The sequence below is a fragment of the Dermacentor andersoni genome, chromosome 3 (assembly GCF_023375885.2).
Source record: "Dermacentor andersoni chromosome 3, qqDerAnde1_hic_scaffold, whole genome shotgun sequence".
Classification (NCBI taxonomy): Eukaryota; Metazoa; Arthropoda; class Arachnida; order Ixodida; family Ixodidae; genus Dermacentor; species Dermacentor andersoni.
The window spans coordinates 99,100,331-99,126,002 of record NC_092816.1 but is presented as its reverse complement, the minus strand read 5'-3'; the positions used below and the strand labels follow the sequence as shown (position 1 = coordinate 99,126,002).

Genomic DNA, 25,672 nt, shown 5'->3' with positions numbered 1-25,672 from the left:
CACTAGGCACATTTCGTATTGGGAAAGGAGAGGAAGAATAGAGGACAGGCCTAGTATTAACAAACTCAAGTTGTATGAAGCTCAAATTAGATAATGATGTTCAAGAACTTCTGTGTGCAGTGTTCCTTAGCCAGAAATTTTCTACAGCCTTCTGGCACATAATCTTGATCTCTATAGCAAAGTCGTCAAGGAAAAAACACAATCAGATCAAATGAATTAAATCTAACGTTTATTTCATTTGATGTGGCAATCCATGGTCGTTGAAGCGCTAACGAAAGAAAGCCGTAATAATTTATACCGTGATTTATTTCCTCCTCCTTGCGATAAGGGAAATATTTTCTGGAAACAGAAGAAACAAAGGAATACGTTAATGCACAGTTAGCTTTTATGCTTATGGTCCATATTCTAGCAAAATATATTTAAGAAAAGCAACAATCAAGAGTTTATAAAAGCTATGAAACTAAAACTTAATATATGTGCGATAAATCTCTCCTGTCGCACGAGCTGTACTTTCAGTGAAAGCAAAAAAGAGGGCAAGAGAGAAACAAACGGCAAGTAATATTCATAAATATTCAATTTATCGTTGAACTTTAATGTGATCACGGGGTTCTGGAGAGATTATTATACAAAAGCGAAGCCCTACACACCCTGTGCCACATGATAACTGCCACTATATTGATTGAGTTTTAGGTGGCATCACTCCCACTCATTAGATCCATATTACAAGCACGGCAAATTTAAGAACATCAGGAAGTCACTTTCATGTCCCTTTAACGTCAGAGTCGAACTAAACTTATAATGACCGCCGTATACTCACACTTCTTGCGGAGAAGAGCACCGTAGTGGAATGGAGTGCCAAGACCATAGCCGTAGTTCAGGCCGTAGCCGAGGAGACCATGACCGTAGCCGTAGTGGCCAGCACCGTAGCCGAGGGTACCAACGCCGTAGCCGTAGTAGATTGGAGCGGCATGGTAGGCAGCGACTGCTGGTGCCGCGTGGGCAATGGTGGCCACAGCTGGGGCGTGGTGGACGGTGGTAGTGGCAACAGCTGGGACAGCGTGGACGGCAGCAACAGCTGGGGCCGCGGCGTAGGTGGCGACTGGGGCAGCGTGGGCAACAGTGGCGACATGGGCCACAGCTGGAGCAGCAGCGACAACTGGGGCAGCGTGCACAGCTGTGACAGCTGGAGCAACAGCGTAGGTAGCGACTGGGGCAGCGTGGGCGACAGTGGCCACACGGGTCACTGCTGGAGCAACAGCGTAGGAGGCAACGGCTGGGGCAGCGACTGCGGTGGCGACTGGTGCGTGAGCTACAGTGGCGACAGCTGGAGCCGCAGCGTAAGTGGTGGAAACCTTAGTCACGGCTGGAGCAGCGGCATAGGTAGCAATTGGGGCAGCGTGGGCAACGGTGGCCACAGCTGGAGCAGCGGCCAGGCCAACGCCATAGCCGGCGGTGCCGACAAAACCAGCGAAAGCGCTGGTGGCCAGAGCCAGGACAATGCAGGCACGGATCTGGGACGTAAGAAGAATATTTCAAATGGAAAGCAACGAACATAGGCAGAATATTTGTATAGCTTTAGGTTAGATTTTTTTAGGAGCAACTGGCCGCACCTTGATGTCGAAAATACAATTAGATAAGGCAGCGGGCCAACGGCAAGCAATGCTTGCCAGCTAAAGTTGTGGATTGGCACCTGATTTTTTCACATAAGGCAAACGATCAAATAGCTTTCAGTATAAATCAATAGGCCATTTTTACAGCTACTGTTTATGGGTTATTCGTCACATAGCGTATATATTGACGTACTTAATTATTTTGGTTGCCTTCATCTGTGATTTCTGTACGAATGTTCTTTTCTCGACGGGCTTTGTGAAGCAGTTGTAATAGGTGGACGATTATGTTACTGTAGAACAGTGCACTCCAAAGTATTTCATGGTCATTGAAGCGATTCCTGCCATATCACTGAATGCACACTTTCCGAGAATTTCGTGGTGATTGGAAACAAATGTCATGGATTATAGCAAGAAGAGCTCAGCGAAACATTTAGGATTGTTCAAGATTTGAGCAATCTGAATGTGCAATGGCGTGAAGGACTTTCATGCAGAAGCGATTACATGACAATTGAAAGCATTAATAGCTTACCATCTTGATCTTACAGCCGCTGTTGTATTAACTGCTGGTGTGTTGTACGTGTGTGGTCCCTTTTATACCAACGCGTCCAGAGCTTGTTCATGCACCGTATGAAGCTGAATAAGAAAAAAAAAATCATCTTGCATAGCCAGTACAACGTGGTCCAGACCAGACAGCGTGATCGCACGCCGAGCATAAGAACAAAGCTACACGTATTGAACAATAATGAGGCTAGACGCTCTGATCGGTTTGCTCCTTGTATTTTATGCTTTTTATGCTCTTTTCATCCTGCATACTTAGCTAAAGCTTTGTTGTTGGCGTAGATGAAAGTAGTTCCAAGTTAATATTCAAGGACAGAATAAAAATGAGTTTCGACGCTTGAAATGTAGGTAATACAGCTGCGGAGGCTGATTAGAAGAAGAAACACAAGGCTGGCCAGGGCTTTCTCATCCCGATTACTGATACTGCCGTTATACTCCTATTTGATATTCTCAGTGAGTGAAACTTAGGGTAAATTTAGTATGAAAACGAAGTACTACCAGCTATTAATAGCGCCATCATTTTCTCATAAAGCAAGTGAACATATTTGCGAATTATATTGGCGAACCGTTCAATTGAACATTTCAGAATTGTAAATATCTTACTGCAGTGCAACAAAGACCCATGGGTCAATTTTGACCAACATTTAATATCCCACTCAGTCACGGCATATTATCTCTGTTTATTAATATGTCAGCTTTACATACTATTATGCCGAGGGGCTGCAGACTCAAATAAAAGAAAAGCAGAGGGGTTAGATGATCCTGAGCGAATTTGGTAATGATTCCTCGCAGCAACAGAGCTTTTAAATATATATTTATTGTACACTAACTCATGCGGGATTTTCCCAATAAAAACATTTGAATTACATTACCCAGTTACACACACTATGCGAATAGTGGTCGTAAGCACCACCGAGAAAAGGAAACTATTCCTTTTCTCGCCGCTATTCGGTGTGTCGAACATCCTATCAATCATGGAAACGCGTATAGTAAAAGGCCATGTGCTGCAGTATGCTACAGCCGGAATTCAATTGCAGTCATGCTGGGTCAGCAGAGGGTTTAACTGACCTGCAGCTTCACATCCGCGTTTTTCCTTCCTTGCTGTAACTAGATAGAAATCGCAAAAAAAAGTCACGCAGAGAAATGCACCAGAAAATATTACTTCATTTAATTTATGGTTGTCCTGCAATTCCAGGCAGTACAGTGACTGACAAATTAGCACGCGCTGCGTCCACTGAAAATTATATATTTAATACCACTATCACAAAGTGATTCACACAGCAGGTTACCTCAATCGTCAGTTGGAATGTCAAGAAATAGTTAGGGAATTGTAGTCAGAACTGGCTTCTACGTCAAATTTGTCCAAATGTGCAATTCAAACTGCCGGTAACAGTCAACCGTTCTGTCCAAACAGTAATACCCCGAATCCGTCTGGGCGCAGCGTACACAAAGTTCGTTTTGCATATTCTGAGCAAGAAGTGCTGTGGGCTCTTGCTCGGAATCAGAAGAAGATATTGAGCACAATTTGTGGCATTGCAGTATTGATGCTCGACATTCAAAAACTACAACGGATAAATTTCGAGGTCTGCAGCGACTTGACAAGAACGTACAGTAAGCGCAGTAAAAGAATTCATTGAAGCGTCAAGAATCGCGGACAATTGCTAGAGCCACATAAGCTGTTCTGCATGAATTATGTTTTGAGGAAATATCGGTGTGCTGCATTTTAACATTACTGCCAAAGTATTCTTTGATGTTGATAAATTTCCAACGAGGCGTAGCTTCGTATACATATGGTGTCCCACGTAACTTGAGCCAAACTTTAACAGTATGAAAATGTCACGTAGCTAGACATAACCAAGAAAATCGTTACCGTCGCTTGGAGGTACTCAGGTTATTTATCGTATTCCGGCTAATTGCAGAATTACTCTTACTTACCTGATGAGCTTCTCAAATAGCGTATATAGAGGAAAAGTGACAATGGCAATTGTGCAGCAACTTGAACAACTCCGCGTACACTTTTCGGTTTCTCAATACGTGCTGCTTCAAAATTGTTCTCCAAGCATTAAAGAGGCCCGCGAATACACGCAAGATTGCCCTGAGACTGGCCGCTCGAGACATTCTGCGTGCATTTGCGGGCTTCGCTCATGCTTGAAAGAATAGTGTAACACACTGGGTCATCGGCTGTCTTCCTTCTTTTCTGCATTCACCTTTTCTCTGGCGGCTAGTGCACGATAGCTATTACTCTCCTCGTTTTATCACTCGATTTTGCTTACCAACAATACTCTGCCGCCTCACCTTACCTTTTTTTGTCACTTTAGTATGAAAATGTAAGACATACCGAAAAAGTTACAGTTTCTGTGTGTGCATAGTACCTATACTAAGTCTATCCGTGATGTTCGGAACATGCAGAGGCACTGCTGTGCACGTTTTGTCACATCTCAGTTTTTTTTTTTTCTGTGTTCAAAAGCACGCCTTTTTCATCGCCCAAAAAAGGCCCGTATTCAGTGGCCATTCTCTCAGATCAAACTGCCGCAGGAGATTACAGGCGTAACATATTCCACTCCGATTTCACAGTCAGCAATATCCGCAAGTTCCCAAACAGAATACAAGGAACCTAACTATAGGTGAAGTACCAAGTAGCTAATAAAACACTGCATCTCCAGTAATATCTCGATATCTTGCTCCCTCAAAAGGGAAAAATGACAGTCGTGGACGTTAAGAACACATTTCTGTCAATGCCTATCTATAAAAATCTTGGTAGCGACACTAAGCAATTCAAAGTTGAGGTATCACCTCATCTACCTTTATATACTACCGTAGTATATATTGCCTGCTCTTGGTAATAAAATCGCACTCAGAAACTCCCCATAAACGATGCCACATTGATTTCTGTCTTAATTTTCTTTTCTCCCCCCCCCCCCCCCTCTCGCTCTTTGTCTTCTTTTGACTTCGTCGTCTTTGAGCTATGGGCCGCAGGACGCGCTTCATTCTCCCAGCATATTTTGCATCGATCCTGGAATGATACTCGAATGCATTGCCAATAGCATCCGATTTCATGGTTGCGTGGGGACCGATTGGGGCACATGGCCTTCAAGTGTCATCGGGCCTTCTAGCGTAAAACTATTCCAATGTGCTTATTTTCAATCTCCTGACGTCAAACGTACGTAACCAGCGACACCAGGATGTGGTGACTCGAATCTTTGTTTGAACAGGCCATTGCAACAGTGTCTTTGTTTTTAGAAGCTCAGATTTCCTTGCTTTCAAAGCGAATAGGATTGCCTTACTTTACAAGTTGTTCAAGTGGCTGACCAAGGGCGAGGGGCACGGAGAAATGCAGAGTTTCGGTTGGGTCAATCTATTGCAACGAATGTAGATGAGCGGACGGTTAGGGTTGTGCCGGCGTCTGCGATTGGTCCGACGCTCTTTGCTTAGCTTTCGGTTTCTGGTAGTGAATTGTGATGGCATGATATGGAAGGCTGAAATGCAGCTAAAACGGATCCTCAGCGAAGAAACTTTGTAAGAGCGATGTCACGTACATTCCAGCAAGGCTCCATAACGATGTGCTCCCATGAGAAAGTCTTTATTCTACGCAAATAAATCAATGCTGAATGGCAGCTCTATAGTAGCCAGGGCCAGAGTGATTGCATGGTCCTTATCGGCGATTTATATTGGAACGGGGCACTGTTGGGCTATTCCAGCTATTTCGACATAACAATGCATCTTTGATGGGTATCCAAGGTATATGTAAACTGGTAGCGAAGTTTCCATAGAAGCCCACATTCCAAGAAAATGAAGCTCGTTGTAACCGTCTCCATCTACGTATCGTGCGGACAACTAGCAGCTAGCAAAAAATTAAAAAAAAGCGACATCAAGATCTCAAGCTGCTTCGTACGAGTGTCGGAATTTCTTTAGCGTCCGGCATTACGGCCGCTACGATAGCGGTTACTTTTTCTTTTGAGGACGAGGCGAGCTTGTGACTCGTCTCACCTGAAGCGCCAGCGTGTCCTTTAACTATTAGCAGGGGCGTATGTCTTAATGTGAACATAATTAGGCTGTTATTGAAGGCGATTGCTCCAGTAGCGTCCTTGGGAAGGTGAGCGAATATGATGCAAATAAATTGCACTGCCAAAGAGCTTTCAAAAGCAACTTCGCTTTTATTCGTCGTCGCTAATGCAACCAATATAACTGACCAAACAAAACATGCTTCATTGATGATAAGTACTATCACCAGCACACAGTCGTAATGCACTGCAACTTATGCGAATCATTTTCACAGAATCATTCGTAGTTCCTTGCGAAACTATGTATTTGTATCCAACAATCATCAGACAACATTGCGCCTCACTATCATTTACAGAACATTCCACTTACTAAGTTTGAGGCCCGTCGGACACTCAGATCATGTGTTACGGACAGTAAATGAACATAGCGCGACCGTTTCTTCGCGGGGCGTTCCGCAGTTATCGTCACCACGAGACAAGCGCGTCGGAAGCCACAGCGTGAATATGAAGGATAACAAAAAACCCGCCCTCACACCATCCGCCAACGAATACAGTGCGCTCGGTCACGCAAAGTTTGAAGTGAAGCGCACGCCACACTCTAGAGAAAAGACTCGGATGAAACCGCCGCGTTAAAGGGAGAACCATCATTCCCCACGAAATAATAGCTGGCTTGCAAAGCCTTGCCAAGTCTTGCCCCGGAATCACTGGTTGGTAGGGGTGACCAAGAGAGAACTAATCAGTTGTCAAAGGGAAAAGAATAACATTTGTTCTTTTAGTGCTGGAAAAATATGTGAAGCGGGAAAGTTACTCGTCTGCCAGTATTCTGATTAAACATTCTACAGCATTTTGTTGCACATAGGTTTTCTGTCTTAAAACTTTCGCACGCAAGCAAACAGGGACGAAGAAAAGGGCAACACAAGGACAAGCGCTTTCTACCAACTGGCTTTATTTTTGAAGAACCACCTGCTTACACATACCTGCTTACCACCTGAACCTGAGCCTGAACCACCTGAACCTATACCTGAACCACCTGCTTACCACCTGCTTACACATAACCACCTGCTTAAACATCCGCGCAAGAACTAACTTGTGGATTGCGCGAAGAACGTCGTTTATCAGATTCCTATGACGTGTGGTCGTGTGTACGTAGGGCAGACTGCAAGATGCATTAACACGAGGTTAAGGGAGCACTTGTCTCGTCTGAAGGTCGCCCTAGTACGCATTTGGCAATGCATTGCCAAGAACATGATTGCTCACATTGTCTTAGTAGCACAGACATTTGGTATAGGCATAGGAATCAAATCGCTAGGGAAATTGTGGAAGCACACTGGATTGAAAAACAAAAAAAAAATGCATCAGCCATCCTTCTGTTTTGTTGTTGGATAAAAAAAATTCGCTTCTATTATTACATCTGTAACGCATTTTATTGTAAGTGGTTGTTTTATGCACCTTGCTGTTTTTATGTTGACCGGGTGGCTTTTGTCTACGTCTTTTTAACACAAGTGTTATATGTATTGGCCTCGAGCTCCACCACTGGAAAAGCTGGCGCCACCGTCGGCGTGACGTGCTATTAGGGATCACGTGGGCATAGCGTCCGCGTCGGCTGCTTCAGGAGCGCCGAAGCGAGCTGAAAACGAGAGTTCAAATTCCCTCGTACGCTGCAGTCCTCATTTAGTGGCGAGATTCTCCCACTTCGAGCGTCTCTTTTACAACGCTTGAAAGCACCACAATAGGTACTGGCTGCCTTTGAAGGCGCGCAACATGGTAGGCTACTGCTCGGTGCCGCAGTGCCGGACGTACGCAACGGAGCCCGGTGTCAGCCTTATTCACACGTAGCCGCAGGACAAGAAGCTGCGTAAAGCTTGGCTGGCGAAACATAAAACCGGCAAACAGCCATCGGCTACAACTCGGGTATGCAGCAAGCACAGACGCGAGGAAGATTTCTGCTACGGCGCCGGGTCTGCGATGTTCGGAAAACGCGCACTGAGACGCTCGCCCGAGTCCGCTGCCCGACTAATGTCATGACGGTTTGGTCTATGAACTTGTCGATGCTATATATACTGGCAAGTTCACTGGAGTGGAAACGGAGCGGTAAGAAGCACATTAAAAAAATCATGGCATATGGTCATGTTTGTGTTATGAATTAATGCACTGGATCACAAAAAAGAAGCAGCGGGAAATCGCACGCTGAGAACACCGATAAACATACAGTGCGACGCAACTCGAGAAATAATATTGAAACGTCCAAGAATTTAGAAGAGGAAAAAAAAGATTGAATCGTCGCGACGGCACATCACAGTCCCCGTCGAAGTCTCTACGATGAAATTATTTTTCAACAACTCTGATAGCGCCCATGCAACAATGGTTGCTTGTATACTGTCAAATGCTCATATTCTGCGGCCTAAAGCTCATGGCACGGTGCGAAAACGCACACGCGGTGAAAGCGAAACAGTGCGCGGACAAGCATGCAGACGCGCAGTCGGTCGCTGCGACTCTGTGCGATCGTTGCATTGAGGATTCATTCTATTACGCTCCATTCAGTTATACAAACACTATAAGAACATATTTCACATAGTTTGGTCTCAGCGTTTACCTACCTTTCACGCAAGAAGCCGGTTCGGGAGACTCCATCGCGGCGACCGCGCGCAGTGGCGTTCACTGTACGTATTCGGTAAAGAGATATCGTCTGTTAACGATTCTGTGCTTTAAGTTTGCCCATGATTATTATTTAGACAGTAACAAACTTCTCTCGTTTCGAAAGCACTTACAGAAATGTCCGGGAGAGCTCGTGCGTGGTGTTTTCAGTGAGCGCTGATAGCAAAACCTATGAGGAGCGCGCCACGTGATCCCTCATACTACGCCAGCCAGGCGCTTCCGATAGATGGCGACTCCGTAACTCCTCGCCGCCAATAATTGACGTGCTCTCTAGACTTGATCGCGCAGATCTGCGGCTATCATATGCGCTACAGGCGTGCTCTATTGACTAGATCGCGCATATCTGTGGGTATTTAAGCAGGTGGTTCTTCAAAAATAAAACCAGTTGTTAGAAAGCGCTCGTCCTTGTGTTGCCCTTTTCTTCGTCCCTGTCTGTTTGCGCGCAATCGTTTTACGATGAATGCGTTCCAACTAGGCCGCCTCGCTGTTATGCTTAGGTTTTCTTGTTTCAGCGTTTGTACACGCCCTCTCCTCCCCCCCCCCCCCCACCTACTCGCGTTTTAATCGTGCACCATTAACTGATATCTTTGGCGATACGTTCTTGCACCGTTTTCGTTCCAGGCTTCGCGACCTATTTAGATGCACCTTTGTGTACGCGTCTCTTTGATACTGCGAGCTTTGGCAGTTTTGTGAGGTCGCACGACAGAAAGGCGAAGTGGCCGATAGCGGGGGGGTCGATAATGAAAAAGATGTATAATCCGAATTTATTTTCTTTCGTACAGTCTAACCTTGAATCATCAATGTGTACTTGTGCGTCAGGTGAAGAATTTTCTCTGTTGTTCTGAAGTCGAGTGACAGACCGGCAAAGTGGGGATGGCCGTTGTAAAATTTAATCATTTGTGGAGGGCTGCTTGCAGAATTGGAACAGAAAGATTTGAAAGAGGGGTCCTATAAAGTAAAACTATTCCAATTTGTTTTTATTCCAATCTCCTGACGTCAAATTTTCGTAACCACCGACAGAAGCATCGGGCGGTGACCAGCAGGGTTGTCGGAACGTACCAATGAAACGCTCTCCTCGTTCATAGGAGGTCACTTTGCTTTAAAAATGGATAATATTGCTTACACTAAGCGGCTTGCCTTATCGAAATGGCTAATAAGAGGCGAGGAGAACGCTGAAGAGAAGAGGCATTCCGTGGGACCGAGCCAGTGCACTGAAAAACGATAACGGGATGAAGAGGGTGGTGCCGCGTATGTGATTGGTCCGCTTCCCTTACTTAGCTTGCAGTGGCTGCTCTAAAATCGCGACGGCATGCAACGGATGGTTAAGAATGCCATTAAAACAAATCATCAGCAAAGAAAAGTTGGCATAACAAGGTAAAGTGTTTTTCCAGGTGGGAAAAAAGCTCGCAAATGCATGCAGAATTGCCGTCCGATTGCCTGCTCGAGGCACTTGAATGTATTTGGGGTTTCGAGCTGTACGAGCACTGCGCGTAATTCAAGAATAAGACGCCTTGTCAATATTCCTCTAATGAAACCATCTTACCGAATAGTCTATCGAAATTTGAAATGCCAAGCATTTCTATGCGAACATTTGCCACTTTGCCATTCTCTATCTATCTATCTATCTATCTATCTATCTATCTATCTATCTATCTATCTATCTATCTATCTATCTATCTATCTATCTATCTATCTATCTATCTATCTATCTATCTATCTATCTATCTATCTATCTATCTATCTATCTATCTATCTATCTATCTATCTATCTATCTATCTAGTCGCCTACGTCTTGTTGCTCTTATGGTCATTACCTTAACTTGGTAGCTTTCCCGCACACTACTTTGCGTAACATCGATTCTCACAAGGCGTGGGATATGCCGACCTTTCTTTTTTTCTTTTTTCGAACACTGTTTCAAACTCTACTAAATGTACTCAAAGAGCTTCATGGCAGATGATTTACCTGCATTGACGGCCATCTCTCATAAGGTAAAAAAAAAACGATGATTAGGATACTTCATAATGGGAAATTTCAGCTCAGCTCTATACCAACACTGTTTCAAACTCTACTAAATGTACTCAAAGAGCTTCATGGCAGATGATTTACCTGCATTGACGGCCATCTCTCATAAAGTAAAAAAAAAAACACGGATGGTTAGGATACTTCATAATGGGAAATTTCAGCTCAGCTCTATACCTATTTCCATTTCGCCGTATATTGGCTAGCACGGACAATCTGTCTTGTGCGGCACATTATAAATGAAGCGAAGCGTGGCCCGACTGCCTCGGAAATCCGAAGATCGCAAGAGGCAGCGCCTGGGTGACGCGTAGGCACAGTTCACAGCGGCCGCCGCAGACAGACCACCGCTCATACAGCGTTTTTTTTTTTTTTTACACATATCATATCAGTGGGTGCGCTGGCCGCATGTCAGCGGTGAACAGACGAAGTCGCGCTACTCTGGTGACATCTCGTAGCGGGCTACGTTGCTGAGCCTGCCTTACGCGTCACCCCGGTTTTCTTCTCACGCTTTCGCCATGCACTCCTCCTCCGCTTTCTTCGCGTTCTTTTGACTATTGCCGTCTTTCATACCCCGCTGCACTCAGCGTTCGTTCTTTTATCATTCGCTGCGCTTGTGCGCTCGGTTACGCCAAGGGATCATGCCGAGGGATGCCGGCGCTAAAGGCAGACTTGGCGCTTAATTATTGCGCATAACAATTTGGCAGAACCCATGCGATGATCACTGTCCACGGTGAAGCATACGAAAAAAAAAATTCGACAGAAAACATCTAGCGATCGCTGTCAACGGTGAAGCGTTTAGCATTGAATCAATATACCGACGCGACGCACTGCCACGGTCGAAATGAGTTATGCCTTGAGCGTGGGCTGCGGCGGGACTGCTCCATCGCGCACCCCTGAGAACACTCGGCGCCATCTAGCGGAGCCGCCGCAAAGCCCACGTGGCGTCCAAAATGCATGGCGCGCTGGTGCTTGCGAACGCTCGGCAACGCATGATGCGGCAACTAAGCCGCTCTATCGCGGTTCTTTCGTGATACGCTGCACCATCTAGTGCACTGACGAGACGACCTGGCATGGACTCCGGGACGAGAAGCGTGGCGTGCTTATGCTCGCGAAGGATGAAACATATTCTCTCGTTTGCCACACACCCAGTGGCACATACTTAGTGCTCCAAATTGGCGAGGGGCTCATTGGAGAGAGGCACATACGCAGTGTACTCATCGCACGGCTCGACGAAGTGTTAATGCGAAGGACGTTCATCCAAAGGCGGCACAGAACCAGTGCAATTGTGGCGCAGCCAGCGAAAATGGCTGGTTTCTGTCCTTGAGAAATGCTTGCCACATGCGTTAAAATCAACGTATCATGGTAGAAATTTAAACGATCTTTGCTGTTAGTGTAGATCCGCACAGTCCCAGCCGCAGATACCTAGCTCCCCAAGTTCGCGCCACATATTTTCATTGAAGGGCTTCACATTTGGACAGACCCACGCCCAGTTACTCGAATTGACATTAAAGAGGTTCCTTGAAGAGCAGCACTGACCGATTGCCAAATGGCCTTTGCTCCAAGTTGGCGTCGAAGAGTTTCATTGAACAGCGGCACCTACCCAGCCCCGCAGCTACAGTGACCCATGTCGAGGTGAGATGAGAATCTTGCAGGAATGGCAGATATGTACGCATTGCCGCATACGCAGGATAGTCCGATGGTTGGTTGCGAACCTTGTTGTCATATCAGGGCAGGCCTATGCGTGAATCATTCGACCATTTATTACCCGGTGATCCAGGAAGCCGGGAAACTCGTTTAGATAGATAGATAGATAGATAGATAGATAGATAGATAGATAGATAGATAGATAGATAGATAGATAGATAGATAGATAGATAGATAGATAGATAGATAGATAGATAGATAGATAGATAGATAGATAGATAGATAGATAGATAGATAGATAGATACGTAAAGTAGGCGAAGAATGCTAAATCAATAAAACAAAACACTCCGGTATTAATGATCTTATCTCTCTGTGGTCAGGCTTTCCGCTCTAATTCATTATTCTTCGAAAAGCACAAATTATAATATGAATTGCAGCTATGAATCTATTAGCGTCTTAACGTTCCTTCTTTATACTAAATATCTGAAATATAGCTTCCCAGTCAAGATTTCTATTATTTTATTCCAAACAGACGAGGTATTATAAGTACCTTGGGTCAAATTTCTTGTACAGTTCACCTCCTTATGCACGCGGGAGTCCAAAGAGCGGCTCATGGTCCAACCTTTTGGCACGGTGTAGAAGGGTGACGTAAAATTACACTGGCTTTAGCGCTTCTCGTTGGAAAGCAGTTTGCAGTGAAGCATATCGGTCTTTATAAATATACGTTTGGCTGTGTCACGTGTTAGAAGAAGAGGAGATGCCTGGACGGAAGGGGTGACGAAGAAAAAATAAACTGCGCATGCTGCGCTGCCGCTGTACCATAGAAGTAAATGATGCCAGTGCGTGCCACCAGGAATAAAAATGACGAAAAAGAAAAAGAATGAGGGAGAGTCGGTGTGATCTTCGAAGAGGCAGGACTTGCGCTTGAGCACCCGACCGGAAGATACGAACCGATGGCGTCGCAACCAAAGACTTGAGTCGGAGGGGGACAACAGCGGCCCCGTACCTGTCTGGCTGCCTCCTCTACACCCTGCGTCTGTGCACCGTGCTTTCTCATCAAGGCTCCTTCAGACGAAAATGGCGCCACTCTACGCTATGGGGACTTCTCTCACGCCTCATCAACGCTGAACCTGCCTTATCCTATATGCTGCGATGGCACCGCAAATACAAACCTATGTGAGCGACACGAAGTGTCAAAATAATTAGCTCATTTACTTGTGACAATGTGCCTTACTTGGTCATTCATGAATTCAGTAGCCCATTTATCCAGTACGTGCAGTACCGAGTAATTAAGATTATCTTAATCATGAGATTGTTGATCAAAACTGAGAGCTGGGCGAGCTGGTGTGCTTAAATTTTGGAGGAAACTGCTCGAGAAAGGTGTAGACGAACGAGAAAAATGACAAACACGGGCGCTACTCGAAACTAGCACTTTATTTCCAAAGACACCGGATAACTCGAAAGCTGTACGGAAAAGAGAACAGGCACCCTCTTAAGTGTGCATGATAAACAAAAGCAACATACACGTGTCGATAACAAAGCTTTCCAATCGAGAACTGGTTCGCGTACGCTCCCAAAGGTACGACACCTGTGCCTGTGACAAAGCTATCGAATGTTGACTGATGCATCTGTTACATTCCAAATACATGTAAAATGCTTCCATTACGTCTCTTGTTCTTGGCGCTCTATGCCTTTGCAAAGTCTCAGTTTTACGAAATTTGGATATATACATCCCTACGCGGCAGCGAACCACGAAATGAGCACAAGTACCATTCTTTAAATTGAGCTCACGCTCCTGGATTTTTCTTTTTAAACATCGATTTGTTTGCCCTATGTAAACGTTTCCACAACAGCACGGTATTCTATCAACAACTTCGATTTTGCAATCCACGTATTTTTATGATTGACAGAGCATCCTGCACGACTGTGACTCACCAGTCCATTCATTTTTTTTTTTGTGTGGACGGCTGGACAAATCTGACCAAGCTTGTGGCTTACACTAAAAGCAACACCAACCTTACACCTACTTTCCACGTTTTAATCCATCTGCTGGCTTATGCACACAAGGAAGTAAAACAACATTCTTTCTCGTCTCAGGACCGTCGTCAACTGTCGCACTTTTCGGAATGCCTTTAATTGACTTTGCTACTTTTTCACAATATCTTGTGATAAAACTCGTAGCCTACACCACTTCTTTTAGTCTTGATACTTGCTTCTAAAAACTATGTGGTACCCTTTGCTGGCATGATTAAACAGTCAAGTATGTATGCCACTTCTGACTACTTTGGAATCATCAGAGAAAAAATTTAAGTAATGACTTCGCGGCGCCAGATTAATACTCCCAGCAAACGTGGTCTGCTGCAGGAAATACTACCCTTAAGTCTAAAAATTATGTATCTTTTTCAACAGGTTCGGTCGTATACGTATTTTTTGTGCAGTTTTTGTTAAGATTATTCATGCTTAGCGGTGTTCGTCGCATGCATTTTGTTTCCTGCAGTTTATAAATGTTCGTGTTCCGTTCTCGTCTATATTCATGTCTTTGTCTCGTGCGTCGAGGAGCGTTGAAGATCGACGTCTTTTTGTGTGCAGCGCATTTAAAATGAGAAAATCTGCCACGATAGAATGCCGCAGGTTACACTAGACTTGGACGGGAGCCATGGTCATGAGTTCGAAGGGGCCACCGCCTCACCACGCAATGTAACTGTCAGCCAGACGCACAGCAAGCAGTTCGTGTATATATAAAGAAAGTGGTGCCGTATGTCTCTCAATTTAACTCCGCTTCTACGCACTTGTGCTGCCTTGGGTGGAACCGAATCTACACCTTGCGGCAGGCGGTGCTAAGTGTAAAACAATTCTCAAAACACGTAAGTGCGCGTTTACGGAACAAATCATGGCGGCATAGCACGGTGTTATGGAGACTGGGCTTTGTGACCTTCAACAGCCTCTGATTGGTGCTCGAACCAGGTTGACGATCGGAGAGAATTCGATAGGAAATAGGTGTTGGTGTAAAAACAAATAACAGAAGTTTAATGGTTCAATACGCGTGAGGCATTCGATCGCTCCAGGACAAAAAATACAGAAACGTTGAGTGTTCGTGCACCTGTGCGCGAGGATAGAGAAGATGTGTCTACACGTGCCAGCTCGCTGGCTTGCTTATATCCTCAACCATCCGGGCAACCTCATTCTCTGCTGCTCCGTGGTAGAGGACTTGGTCAGGACACGTGGGGTCAAACTACGCAGAGGGTCATGCGTGGGAATCCTTTCCTTTGCGTAGAGGGGTTGACCGTAGGACAGAGGAGAGTAGGATTTGCACAATACGTGCACAATCCCACGGTACGAATCCGACGGACAAGTCTTTTCATGTTGAAGAGTGCGACGATTAGGCACGCCGTGTACCAGGTGTTTGTCATCTGTTCGATTCACTGCCGTACAAAGTGAACTGTGACAACGGTCAGAATTTTAAAGAGGTCATAAGCCACTGCCGGTAGGAAACGTTTGGTTATTTATTAGGTGCCGCTGTTTTACAGTGTGGTGCACAGAACGTTTCCTTGAGAAAGGAAGCAAATACAGGACTTTCAAATTTAAAGTACCTGTAAATTTTATGAAAGCTCGCAGTTTCTCCATTAGAAGTAAGCAATAAATGCGATAGTAACATGTTAGAACATTACACTAAGTATAAGACTCGTAGTGTAAAGAACGGCCAGCCGCAGTGGAAGTTTGCCACCCAGTTACAACTATGGCGGCAACATTCCGGGAGCGTCGCCGCCAACTTCTAGCCACAGCGTGACTAAATCGACTTTGTGTCGGGGAACAATATCGGCATCCCCCACTCTCCATCGCTTCAGCTAGGATGCGTTCGATGAAGCAGGCTTTGTGCTGAAACCGCCACCAACCTCTAGCCTCATCGCCGTTGTGACGGGATGAGTTCGGCGGGCCAACTATTGTTCCCAAACTCCCCAACGCGCTACCCGGAACGGCTGCGAGTTCTACGGGGCCCCTCTGACGTCGGCTCCGGACATTCGAACGTGTGTGCATTTGTGTGTGTAGACCGTCCTGCGGGGAGGCGGCTACTTTGCGATGACGAAACGAACGTTCGCATCACCTTGTATCGGGAGAGGACCGAGTGTTTAAAAACCGTTGTTGTGCGGCTGCTCAGGTCACTCTCTCTCAAGCAGTCGTGTTAGACTGACGTACTTTCTCAAACAGTCTTGTTAGACTGATATAAATACTGTAAATAAACCCATATTCCTCGTTCTCGATGAGAAGCAGTCCTTCCCTTCATCAGCGTCCTCAGCGTGGATAAGTTGGACGACGGCATGGGCCAGCTACTTTCTAATTCATGCCCGACTCCAATCTTGACAATGGATCACGAGCGATGGGATTAAGCCCCCAGTCCTGACAGTAGCTGTAGTGGCAGTATGAACTCAAGTAAACGTAAGCTGGCTAAGCAGAAACGAGTTGTGCTTGGAGTCCTGTGTTTGAATCCTGTCATTGGACAACTTCATTTATATTGATTAACTGAAGCCAACGTCTTCCTTAGCACCTTCACCTTTGCTGTTCCTTTTCGCGTATGTTTCGAACTTCTATCCAGGGGCGATCCCGGAGGTTGTGTTAACGTTAAAACTTTTTCAGGTTGTGTTATTGTTTCGCACTTTAAATATTTAGGTATCGACACATAAAATAAAAGAGATGCGCTGTCGGTGTTTTGCTTCTTGAGATTTGTTTGTCGGCTGCCATTCTCAAACACTTGAGGAATAACTTTATGTAGAATGTCAAACATGAAATGAGGGACTTTACTGATAGAATGGTGTGTCAGTATAACCCAAATGTTCCGCATCTCATACAGCATGGCATGGTGTATAGCATACATAGACATAAATGCATACGGATCCTCACGGCGAAGGCACAGACGAGGACAAAAATTCGCTTGGAGTATCCGTGTAATTTATATTGCAATAAAAAACGGTACGCTAACTGCTCGAAGTAGGCTTGGACAAGGTTTATATAAGGACGTCCTACGTAACTTCTGCCAAAATTTGAATATATAAGATTGCTACGTAGTTGCACAAAGCCAAGGCATTTTTCTTTGCTGTCGCTTGCAGCAAGTGAATTAAGCGACTTCATTACATCAGGTATCATTAATTAATTAACTTCACAAATATCATCGAGTGAAATTGTCAATTATGAAATTCAGGGCAAACATAAAAAATTCCCGACCCATGTTCCCGTGGCTCCCTAAGCGCTAAATAAAAGTTTTTCCTAAGCCCTCAAAAGTCGCCATAAGTGCGACGCGACTAGTCGAGCGGGCTTTCTTTCAGGCTTGCGAAAAATCCTGCCTTCCTGAAAGTCTTTTTCTTCACTGTTATTCGACCTATAATTGCATCTGCTTTATCCGCTACCCTAACAAAGAGGTACCAAGCTCGTCACGTATGGGCTTAGTCAATAAGATTTCAACGTGCAGCAAAACCACGTTTGAACGACAAGAAGTTGATCAGTTTGGTAGTCATTCAACTTGCGCAAAAGAGCCGTACAAAGATGCGCACAAGAAGCAATGAAAACAACAAAGGACGAAAATGACGTCGTTTTTGCCATAACTTTCGTTGTTTATTGAGTCCGTGTTTCGAACGCCAGCCTTTCACTGACGTTAAAGCAACATTACATGGGCATGATAATGTTGCGCCACACTGGAATAGTTTGATGAAGCACGCCTCCGGCTGGAAGCTTTCATTCATTTAGAAAATATGAATTTCATATAAAGAAAAAAATAATGCTAAATAACATGAACTATAAATAAAAAGACAGTGTAGCATGCGCGAACACTCGCACATATAAGATGGAGCGAGAAAGACAAACATCGAAGCAGGAATCAACCCGGTACACTCTGTGAAGTCCTCCGGAATGTTTTCAACACATGCGCATACTAATAAAAAAGCTTTTCCAGCAATGAACATGGAAAATTGTATGACAGCAACGGGCCACAGTCGAACTGCTTTCGCAAGTGGCAATTGAGTTCAGCACAGTGCGCTATTCGGCAGCCCTAGTAGCCGCCTGTGGCGGGCTTAGCAGGGACAGCCCATATCGCGTTGACGCTGATCTCGTCCGCCATTCGACACGCACACGGCGAGGCGATTTCAGTTTAGGCAATACCAAGGCGAAAGTGACGAAACGTCGTTTTCCATTTCCCGTGTACACGACTTCACATATACACGCATCGTTTGATTGTAAGGTCTGGAGTAGGCACAATGAGTCTTCTGACAAAGAGTTCCGGTATTTCTCATTCAAGCTTCAGGAGCGAACTGCAAATTAATGCATTTCTTTCAATGCTCGGGTGCACTTTTTTTCGAAAAATTCGGTTTCTTTATCTTCAAGTATGACAGTATGACTGGGAAAACAAAATCGAAACGCAATTTCATGAGGGCCAGTACTTCAAATAGTCATAATCCCCGCAATTGTAACCAAGGTTTCACTGCGTGCTCGCTTGGACTTGGCAGAGTGCATACTCAAGCTGGTCATTTTTCTGGAAGTTGACTCGTCGCAACAAACGTTTTCGCACTTATAATTCGGTCCTTGGCGGTCCTTGGCGTACATAGTAACACGACAGATTAAACATGCGTTGTGCGCTTAACGTCGGCGCAAGAAAAGCACACGCCCAACTGTCTTAAGTGCAAGAGCCATCAGTTCATATTTGCTTCGTTCTGGAGTTCTGGATGTACACTGAGAAGATTGACAATTGTGCCCGAACTATTGTTGAAACTTGTAACATTTCAATTGGATCTTTCTTTCGTGCTCCACCAGGCAGTCTCAGTGGGTCATAGCGCATGCGTTTAAGCTTCATAAATAAACAGAACGCGTTTTACCCCAGGACGCATTATACACGAGCCGATAGAAGAGTTGCGCCAAATGAAAAATACGCGTGCTCGATGGTGGGGTTTGAACAGTGATCCCACAGCACAGCCACTCATTAGGCTTGGGGCTCTTCTTGTCTTATGTTGTTTATTGCAGAAAACAAATGCTTATCTCTGGTGGCATAAAATAAGGAGTATTTTAGAACCCACCACAGTGACCCGGCGACACAGTGCACAGTGTCCGGTGTGGTATGTTCAGTAATTTTCTTTAAGAGGGAGCGGGTGTCGCTTTCTGCTATCCTTTCATTGACAGCTAACGCGTTTAGACGCTATGTGATGTTGCACTACCTTGCCGGTCAGCTGAGGTCGTTGACGGCGTAAATAAGCCCTCGCGTGTTCTGTAACTTGTTCTACACGCTAAAGAACCTCGACATCTGTTTGCAGGAAAGTTCGATGTGCAGCCGGGCCGTCTGTTGGCGCTAGTCAGTGAGGTGCAGCCATGCGATAGCCAGAAAGAAACAGATCACAAGAGCTAGTGTTGTATGACTGGAAACAGTAAAAGCGACGGCAAATATCCCCAATTTTTTTCTGAACCAATTCTCGTCGTCGATATTTCAGTGAAGTTCGTAGTTCTGCACACATTCACGACGGCAATATTTGATGACAGCGTTCCAAAACGAGAACCTTACGTTTATCCGGACTATTACGAGTGTAGACTACAGCTGTTTATATCTTCGTTGTCAAGAGCGCGTCTTGTCGCTCGTAATCCGTGAATCTGTGGCACCCGAACACGTTCTTTTTCACCGAGACGCTATATCGGAGGGCCACTCGAGTTTGTGAACTACTGATACACCGCTTTATCAGTTGGACATACACACACTTTTTTTCGCCCTGTGCACTGAGTAATAATTTCACTTTTTGCGTGTGCCATCGCCAATTGATGTTGTATTGCACGTTGCAGCATCAACGTTCCTTTTTCGTTAAAGCTGACCATTTTACTCCTAGGCCGGTACAATCTAGCGATTCTCTTTCAATAGTTTGAAATTTCGCGCTTCTTGGTTGGAGCTCCACATTCCTCCACCTTTGTCCACTGTTTGTTCTCTTGAACGCCAAATTTACCAAAATCGGCTGGCCACGATCGGTGAATTACAGGAAAAGAATGCAATCGAGCGAAAACACGTGTGCATCGACATCTGCGACACTTGTTACAACGTGGATCCCAGAGATGTGACGGTGCATGTTATTTGTCATTTGTACGTTCTTGTATTTGTGTGTGTGTGCCTGTTATTGTCGTCGTGTGTGTATTTTTTATGTAGATTTCAGAGCGCAGCCCTTAGGCGCCCGTCCCTGTGGCGAGCGCCAGCCGAACGAAGTGAACGAACACAACATCGAAGGATGAAAGAGCAGCGCGGAGCGCAGCGGCTAATGAAAGGTGGCGATAGCGAAGAGAGCGCGAGGAGGAAATGTGAGGAGGAGGATGTAGCCGAAGCATGAGGCGGAAAGTGTATCACGAGGGTATGGCGAAAGCGAGAGAAGAAATACGTAGTGCCGCACAAGGCCTCTTCTGCGACGATCGCTGCGAGATGGCACCAGGGTACCTCGAGTCGTCTGTTCATTCATTTATCCTTCTTCAATGACTAATTTTCAGAGGCTAACAAATGCTAAACGTTATCCTTTGACGCATGACGCACCTGCATGTACTAGAAGTTTATCGAATGGTATGGAGGGTTCTATCCATTGGCTGTTGTCAAAAAGCCTTTTGTGATCTGACTCTACGTGCGACGCACGGGCACCACCGGTTACACTGGAACCTTCGACGAGTCATATATAAAAGCCGACGTGCTTGACATGCAGATCTAATTTTCGACGATCATCGGCTCCGCTCGCCTCTGTCCTTGTGCTCGAGTGTTACCTAATTTGCTAGGCACAAGTTCGCGCCATAAATAGTTCAATTTACAACTCACAGTTTCGACACTGTGTCGTTCTTTCTTGTCGCTACCACGTGACAATAAATCCTAACACAAGATAGTGTCAGCCAGTGTTTTCTGGACAATATTGAGCGACGAAACCGGTGGAAGCGCTTCGTCTGCCGTAAATGCTAAAGGAGCTGTCGAGCAGAGGCTCGGCGCCGCCGCCCAGATGACCTTGTCGCTTAGAATGGAATTCTGTGCCGCAATACATCGCGAATTCAAAACACCGCAACAGCTACGCTGAAAATTCGCATTAGGGAGTATTGTAATCGTCAGCCAATCTTTTTTCACGTGCATTCCATTGAACTTGTCAGCTTGGGAACTTGGATTGTGAAGTAAAAGTATTTGTGTTACGACTTTGGTAAGCTGCTCGTGCGAACTTCTTTTTGAATGTATTCGTATTGTTACGACTATGTTATTACAATAGTGTTCAAAATTCGAATGCACCAGACATCTAATGCAACATACATCTAAACAAAGAAAATAAAAAGCTTACCTTATACTTACCCCGGCCTCCCCGTGCGCGCTTGCCCGCTCTTATCTGTGGCCAGTATTAGTGCTACGCCTCAAGTGCTCAGTAGATTTCATCATTGATATTGACACAAATGACGACAAGTGGTGTTGCTTAGCTGTGGTGTTCGAACACGTATGCGACAAGACTGAGTCTTTCATGTTCTGTTACACCACCACATCAGCCAATATTGACGCGTTTCAAACGCTTTCTTTGCTACCCGCTTACAGACACCAGGCAAGCAAAGAAATTATTAGGCAGACACCTATGTTTGTTTTTGTTTCTTTTCAAACGTGAGACACTTCATGGGTGGTAAGAGTGTGCTTTATTCAGACCCCTCTCTACAAAACCGCATGTTACAGGAGAAATCGAGTGTACATACACACACAGCACCTGGCTTAACAGACTAGATAAATCTTTATTGAGCTTGCAAAATTCACTCCAGTTCAGGTAATGTGGTTGTAAGTTTGATAAAATGATGTTTTCGGCGTGGATAAGCCTGTGCCGCGTTTCACGTCGTCCCTTGTTTCTGCAAGAGAATATAGGAAATAGAATGAACAGAACACCTACATTTCAATGTTACCAAAAATGAGAGTGGCCGTGTGTCTATTAAGGTATAACATTGGGAAGTGTAGGGTTTGCTGACAATTTTGTTTCACTAAGTTGGTTTGCAAAGTTTAAGGTGAAGTCAAGTATTTATTTAAGGCCCAACAACGAAAAAATGATAATGAACTCTTAAATTTTGCCAGAAAAAGGTTCCCTATAGTTGGTTATAAGTGCAGGCCGTGTGCTGTATACTTGTGCTAAGTTTCATGCAAAATTATTGAAGACTGTGTACAGAAACAAATACAATATTTTTTCCACAGCATGAAGGAGATTTATCACGTATCCTAGAGCAATTAAGAAATTTCCTGCGCACTCCCCCACCACGTGCTTCGTAGAATTTTTTGACGTACACCTTTCTTTCACACGCATTCTTTCTCCAAAGATCCATCTTCAAAATTCGGGAACACTTGAAATCCCGCACATTCGGGTAATTAGTGAATCAAATGTCAAATATCAGGGTTTTCCTATTTTACCACAAGGTGCCTCATTGCCCTTACTTGTAATACAGTTTTTCAGGCATTACTCTTCACAAGTGCAATATACAATTTAAGTTTTACCCCTCGAGCTCCAGTGGTGGTCGAAATAAAATTTCATCGACGTTTTGATGTCACGCTTTGGTGCGAACATTCTCTCCGGCATTTAGCCTCAATAACACCTTCACTTATAAACTTTTCATTCTTCTGTTGATCGATTTCCCTTCGTACTGTGTAGATTTACTCACACTTCCGACGGCGGAGGAGAATCAGATACTGCACAGGTGTACCGAGCCCGTAGCCGTAGTTGAGACCATATGATCCGAGGCCGTATCCGAAGCCGTAGTTTCCGGTGCCGTATCCGAGGTCCCCAATGTTGTGCCCATAGAAAGGAGACAGCTGCACATTTGTACTCTCCACTGGACTGTGATATGTGGTTGTCACCTTCGTCAGCGTAGTGACTGTTGTAATCGTCGCTGGGGCATGGTAAGTCGTAGTGACCGTGGTCACGCTTGCAGGAACTACTGCAGAAGACGCAGCTGGAACTGCGTGTGCCGTGACCAATGGTATGGAAGGAGCATGTGCTAAGCCTGCGGGAACGAGAGAATAGCCCTGCGCCGGAGCGTAGCCAACACTGTGGGCAAATCCCGTAATGGTAGAGTATCCAATGCCCCTAGACACGCCGAAGTGGCTAACGCCGTAGCCGAGACCGAAGCCGGCGCCGATGTAACTGGCGAACGTGCCGGTAGCCAGCGACAGCACTAGAAGCACCGTTGAAATCTAGGGGAAAAAAGAATGCCACATTTACACTCCGCCAAGTTGAATATATTATGAAACAATGCTCTAGCAAAATTCAAGACCCATCATTTAAGACGTTTCCAAACTTCTAAACGAACGTGTTAAGAATAGGTTTCTCAAGTCATAAATAAGCGCATTTATCGAAGGGGGAAGGGGGGCAGGGGGGATGACATTGGAGGTTGAGAACTTAGGTGCCTCTGATACGCCATCTCGCTTCTGCATCGGCTGAGCCACTATGAGCAATGGAAGAAAGAGTAACGCAAAAGAATTTACACAAGAAATGGAGATGTACTTGGATAACATGGATGCACATGTACATTAAAAACAAATAAATACTCAGGACCATAATAACACACTACAGTGTTATGCTTGAAAACTAATTAAGGTTCAAATGCACACTCACTATGAATGCATCGAAGCTTTGTTGCACGATCATTCCCTGAGTTTCATATAGAATAATAACAATATTATAAATATTGACCAAAATGCTGAAATCGACACACAGTTCTCACTTCTACAGGGTATAAAGCTGTGAAGTTAGCGCGAATCGAGTGCTCCCCCTCCCCCCCCTTGGTTGACCACAAGCACATGATTATTGAACTTGCCATAGCTTATACAGCGAGTTTCTGATGGTTCCTGCATCTAGCCGAATGCGATACAACATAGTTTAAACTTCTATCAATGCGAATTAATTAACAGAAATTTTAATTTTAGTTCAAAGTCCAATTAATACAGAAAATAATATTTCTCAGCGTCTTCGAACCGTGTTCACGAAGGTCATTTATCTTGCTTCGTGATTCCCCGATAATCCGATGAGGCTGGCCACACGCTGGAATGCGGCATTAGGTCAGCGTGATGTGGGTTGTGCACGGGTTCTTCTATTGAACAATATTTTTACAGCATGATTTATTCTGGTGGATTTTTCACAAAAGCTTTAGCGCCTACTTTTAATGCGATTAAACAAGCCAGTTCTCAGGCGCTTGACTCTCACCATTGAACTTCGTTGTTTTCCACGTGGCGCATGAGTGCAAGATAATATCGAGAAAAGAATCTTCAGCAGACGCTGTTCGATGTAGCTGGGAATGAAGAAGGCTCACACGGAACTATTCTGAATAGACAACGGATCTCTAAACACCTCTTTTTTGCAACCATGCTTCTCGTGAACTTGAAGCAAACCAAGCTCTACGGCAACAAACGAGTGAACTTCATACGTCTTTGAATCATGAAGGAAACTGTAACCTTAGGAGTTGGTAATCACTTTCTTTTCCCATCAAAGGCTATAGTCGAACTGTTCAAGAACGTCCACACAGTGTTCGGCGTGCGACGATCCGGACTTGGCACACAAATCTCGTAAGGCTGAAATAACTTCCCACAGGCGAGCTGATTTGCTCGTTCATTCCTGTCAGTCATTCCTGGCCAATGATACTAACCAGGAGGCTTCCTAAAAGCTTTTTTCTAACCCCTACCCCCACAGGCCTTGTTCGCTTGTCAGACACAGGCTATTTATTACACAGCTGACCCCGCACGTAAGCTCCTCCGCCGTTGTCTACTCCTGGGGGCCTGTCCCCCTGCTAACACTGTGGCCACTAACTTAACGGCTCGCATGCCCCTTGGGAGTGCTATGCCGCACCAACACTTGCATATCCCAAGGCTCTTCCATAATCCCATAGTCCAATGGCTCACTCTAGCGGCCGATCTATCGAGCCAACCGTACTCTGGGGTATTTCCTCATCGCAGCGCTGCAGAATGGCTTCGGACAGTGTTTCGCTATACGCTACTGTACGGTAACTGTCGTCATCGGGACACTGAACATAGGGTGTTGACTACTTTACCTCCCTCAAGAAACAATATGTTTTACCTCACTCTGAGCAGAACCGTAATTTAAATGTCTTCACTGTAGAGCATTACGTTAGCAGTAGCACATACGAGGTTACACAAGTTGGCGTCAAAGAAGTTAATTGAAAACCAGCACTGACCAAG

The 25,672-nt window shown here is 45.1% G+C and overlaps 1 protein-coding gene across 1 annotated transcript in view; it reads left to right on the top strand.

The window, feature by feature from the left end:
* Positions 1-823: 823 nt before the first annotated feature.
* Positions 824-25,672, top strand: part of LOC129387391 (uncharacterized) — an 89,695-nt gene continuing 64,846 nt past the window's right edge. Inside the window, exon 1 of the mRNA XM_055076317.1 lies at positions 824-1,337. Within this exon, the coding sequence (XP_054932292.1) occupies positions 897-1,337 (441 nt within the window). The 5' untranslated portion in view covers positions 824-896. The remainder of the gene's footprint in view (positions 1,338-25,672) is intronic.